This window comes from Clupea harengus, chromosome 13 (genome assembly GCF_900700415.2).
Source record: "Clupea harengus chromosome 13, Ch_v2.0.2, whole genome shotgun sequence".
Taxonomy (NCBI): domain Eukaryota; kingdom Metazoa; phylum Chordata; class Actinopteri; order Clupeiformes; family Clupeidae; genus Clupea; species Clupea harengus.
The window spans coordinates 29,123,267-29,128,266 of record NC_045164.1 but is presented as its reverse complement, the minus strand read 5'-3'; the positions used below and the strand labels follow the sequence as shown (position 1 = coordinate 29,128,266).

Sequence of the window (5,000 nt, the reverse complement as noted above, 5' to 3'; positions counted from 1 at the left end):
CAGCTGCAGGTCACGCATGCGTTGCAGCCGCTGCAGAGACTCCGCCCCCAGGCTGCGCTCCGTCTGCTCCTTCCGCCGCCGCAGTCGCTCCATCTCCCGCTCCAGACGCAGGATCTCCTCCACCTGCCACGCCTCGTCGCCCGGCAACACACCGTCACCACCCGGCAATGCCCCGTCGCCACCCAGGCAACACCTCATCGCCCGGCAACACACCATCGCCCGGCAACACCTCATCGCCCGGCAACGCATCATCACCCGGCAACGCATCATCACCCGGCAACACATCATCACCCGGCAACACAACGTCACCCGGCAACGCATCGTCGCCCGGCAACACACCGTCACCCGGCAACGCATCATCACCCGGCAACGCCTCGTCGCCCGGCAACGCCTCACCAACTGGTAATATCTGACACGTCAGTAAGTCTGCAGATGGGTGTGTGCTCTTCTGAGGTGAGACTTCAGACACAACGAACTCTGACTGGCCTTGGGCGTCTGCTCTCTGTCCAGAGAATGAGCACACACACACACACACACACACACACACACACATACACACACCAAAGATTTCAAAGAGGGATTCACTCACACAAAAGACATTACAAACATTACAGAGTAGTTCCATCAGTCAAAACATCTGCACTGGGATAGGGATAGGGTTAGGGTCAGGGGTCAACCCTATGGAACATCTGCACTCAAATGAGATCAAAAATGGATCAGATACAGATGGGACCAGCGGGACTACACTTAGGTTTAGGGTCATGGGTTACACACACACACACACACACACACACACATTCACACACACAAACACACACACACACTCACTGGCTTATAAATTACATTCACACATACACACACACACACTTACTGTCCTATAAATCACATTTACACACACAGACACACACACACACACACACACACACTGGCTTATTAATTACATTCACAATGCAGACAGGCTCATCCTTTCCTAAAGTAAAGTACCTGCTGGATTTGTCTCGCGGCCGAAGCCTCTCTTGTTCTCTCCTCTTCTCGCCTCTCCTCCTCTCTCCTCCTCTCTTCTCCTCTCTCCTCCTCTCTCCTCCTCTCTTCTCGCCTCTCCTCCTCTCTCCTCCTCTCTTCTCCTCTCTTCTCCTCTCTCCTCCTCTCTTCTAGCAGACGCCTGTACGTGCAGCGTGCTCTCTGACCCTTGAGAACCTTCTGGAAGACCACCGTGGCCCAGCGTACCCTCCGGTAGCGCTGTCGCCATAGCAATGCTCTGAAGCTCTTCTGAAGGACCACGATGCATTGCAGCAGCCGACAAAACTGTTTCCTAGTGACAGAGAAATTAATAATTGATGGGAAAGCTTCACAGTAACAAACAAATAAAAGCAAACACAAATAGAACTGTCAGTAATGTAATGGGTGTGTGTGTGTGGGTGTGTGTGTGTGTGTGTGTGTGTGTGTGTGTGTGTGTGTGTGTGTGTGTGTGTGTGTGTGTGTGTGCAAATGGGTATCCATGTGTCTGAGTTGAGTTAGTATTGAACCTCTGTTAGTATCCATGTGTCTGAGTGAGTGTGTGTGTGTGTGTGTGTGTGTGTGCAAATGGGTATCCATGTGTGTGTGTGTGTGTGTGTGTGTGTGTGTGTGCAAATGGGTATCCATGTGTGTGTGTGTGTGTGTGTGTGTGTGTGTGTGTGTGTGTGTGTGTGTGGTTAGTACTGAACCTCTGTAAGTATCCATGTGTTAGTACTGAACCTCTGTTAGTATCCATGTGTGTGTGTGTGTGTGTGTGTGTGTGTACTGTACCTCTGTAAGTATCCTAACACATGGGCCTGGATGAGAGTTGCTGCTTTAAGAATCTCAGCGTCCCTCTGCCTCTCTAACACAGCCTCCAAACACTCTCTGAGAAAAACCTACAAACACACACACACACACACACACACACACACACACACAGATACACACACACACACACACACACACACATACTGGGGTAAGGGACTGGGGTAAGGGACTGGGGTAAGGGACTGACGTTTATAACAAACCAACCCGTTTAACAATCGGTTGAAAATTGAGCAAGTTATGGTTATTTTAAAAGTACATACCAATACCAACACAATGTTATGGGTGAGCGAGCTGCCCGGGGCAAGATGGCCGCCATGTGCGGACGTTCAACTCCGTTGGCTGGCCACGCGGACGAGACATCTAGCCTTTATATATATCTATGATCACACACACACACACACACACACACACACTCACACCCCCTCATCTAGCCTTTATATATATCTATGGGTAAGGGACTGTATCTCACCTTGGTCTTCCCAATCTGCCAATCAGATTCACCGCTGTCATACGCGTGGAGTAACTGCAGGCACCGCCCCTTCACACCATCTGGCTGCAAGCCCCGCCCCTTCAGAAGCATCCGGTACCTACAAATAATCAATAACATCAGACGAGCCTGAACACGTATCACACACACTCACACACACACGACCCTAAACACATATCACACACACACTCACACTCACACACACTCACACACACACACACACTCACCTGTTCAAACAGAGAGGAGACATGCGAGGTGAGGCAGCGACGAGCAGCGCCTCATCTCAGATTGTGCGCATGCCTTTTGCTTTCTCGTTGTTTGTCACCACTGTAGTATTTGTGGACACTTGTATTATATGTCCTTTCTATGCATAGAATAGGTCATGTATTTCACGTATGTGTAGAACCTTTTTAGTCTTGCTGATCTGACATAAACCTGCATAGCAGTAAAAAAGCACAGAGGGGAGGCAAACAGTACCTCTGCCTGAATGAAGGGGGCGTGCAAGAGCCTGGAAACTGGACTTTCAATCCAAACGTGAAATGTTAAATAATGGGAGACCAGTCCCGGAGCTAAAAGGTTTGCTTCAAACGACGGGACAGAAGATAACTCGATCGACTACTCACATTCAAAGCCAAATTGCTCATGAAATGTTTTGGAATCTCGAGAATCGATTTGGCTTTGGACGAACAGCGGAGACTAAATATTAGCAATAGCAATATTCGCTAACATTACATTGATATCAGAGTAAGCCCTTCTTCCGTCGATTTCCCATTATTTCTCTTAGGATTGTTTAATGTCTATGTGAAGCCATTTAACATCACACAAGTGGTTGTAGTCACTTTGAACCCAAGACCGCTTTTTATTGGTGAGCTGATTTTGAGAAATTAAACTTTGCAGCTAAAGTTGTGTTTCCTGGTTATGGTTGTCGAATTGCTGTGCTAGCTAAGGAAACTTTTAATTACCTTAAACCAGGGGTTCTCAAACTTTTGCAAGCTGGGCCCCCCCAAAGCTGGTTAGGGGTAGTTGGGGCCCCCCCAGCGCGCGGCCCGCCGCCACCACCCTCAACTACACCACCATAGATAGATAGATAGATAGATAGATAGATAGATAGCATATTGTTATTGATAGGCCTGACATGTCAAGGTTAGGCTATTGTTAGGCCCATACAGACAATTATTATAACTATTTATTATTATTATTATTATTATTATTGTTATTATTATTATCAGTAATAGTAGGCCTATTAGTAGGCTATTCATTATTATCACAATCATTATGTTATTATTATTATAATTAATGATTATCGACCAATTATTATTATTGTATTATTATCATAATAATAATGAGTGTTATTATTGCTATCATTTGGATACTGTTATTATTATGGTCCTCTTGTGATCTTTACAAAAAAAATCCTACAGGTCTGTCAATGTGAGACATGAGCCTGCTTTGCACTGCAAAGGTTCTCAAATCTTGGGGCAATGTTTGACAAACATATCCTCAGTCATCCTCGATCTGTGCGCGGTTGCGCAATTTAGTTTTGAGCGCAGTCAGTCTTGAAAAGCCTGCCTGGCACAAATATGTCGACGCGAAAAGGAGGAGCATTTTTAAGGCTATGTCGCAAAGCTGATCATTGCTATCCAGAATGACGAAATAGGGGAGATGCTTAAGTCTACTGTCACTCTTCAGCTGCTCTTTCATGTCTATTGACAGCTCGTCTGCTGAGCAGAGAAATGGATCCCGAACTTAGGCGAATGAACGGTAGTCCTCTTTGAAATAGGACCCAAACTGATTTCTGATATTTGGCGTGATACAATGTCAATATATAAGAGTTTAGCTCCTATTCTACACGTCTTGCGCGGCCGGCAAAATCAGTGTTTCGGCAATTGTATGGGGTTGGCCAAGCTTAGCAATTCTATGAGCAACTACATAAGATGCCTCCAGACACTGCTTGGAGATGGTGGTTCGTTGTTGCTGGAGGCCATCACATTCATGTTTAAAGAAGTCCACAGGCTTCTCTTTCTGACTTTTACGAATCAGAAACGTGTCCATAGTTGTGTTTGTTTGCTTGATACAGTGTGTGTGAAGTAATAAAGTTCTAAATTTCAACGTCGTGTTCTTGTATGTGTGGTTTGTGAACGACACGAATAATGGATAAGGCTAAGGCTGTGCTAAGGCAATGATTCCTAACTAAACTAACTGTACACCAATGTAGACAGGGACAGCACAAAATAGGTATTCAAGTGCTGGTGTTTTATTTGTTGCAACACGGTGGATGATACAAAAATGAAAAGGTAGGTGTTAAGGAGAAAAGGGCTAGCTGCAGTTGGAAGGAAGGTAGCTAGCTAGGCTAGCTCTCGGGGCTACGAGCTTTTTCAAAAGACTGTGGAGCAAATTACTCCTTAGAATAGGCTACGAATAGACCTACTGCAAGCGCAGTTAGGTATTACTAAGGAAGGAGTGAGTCTTTAAAAAGACTGTTTATAAAGCAATGAATATCTGAATGATACAGGAAACAAGAGAAATTGAACAAACTCTGCAGAGTGTTGTCTCAGGGTGAGCGCTTACCAATGCCTGCGGGGTTTTTTTTATACTCGAAACTTTATGTGCAACTCGCGTTCAAATGATAAAACTCCGTTTTGATTGGTGGATCAGGAGAAAAACCGTATTTGATTTGTTTGGGTCA

The 5,000-nt window shown here is 45.7% G+C and overlaps 1 protein-coding gene across 1 annotated transcript in view; it reads right to left on the bottom strand.

Annotated features, from left to right (window-relative positions):
- The window catches only part of myo10 (myosin X), a 42,203-nt gene that overhangs the window by 14,785 nt on the left and 22,418 nt on the right, over positions 1 to 5,000 (bottom strand). Inside the window, 5 exon segments of the mRNA XM_042709501.1 lie at positions 1 to 348; positions 350 to 502; positions 985 to 1,312; positions 1,789 to 1,895; positions 2,297 to 2,414. The exon segment at positions 1 to 348 is cut by the window's left edge and continues 669 nt beyond it. Coding sequence (XP_042565435.1) covers positions 1 to 348; positions 350 to 502; positions 985 to 1,312; positions 1,789 to 1,895; positions 2,297 to 2,414 — 1,054 coding nt within the window.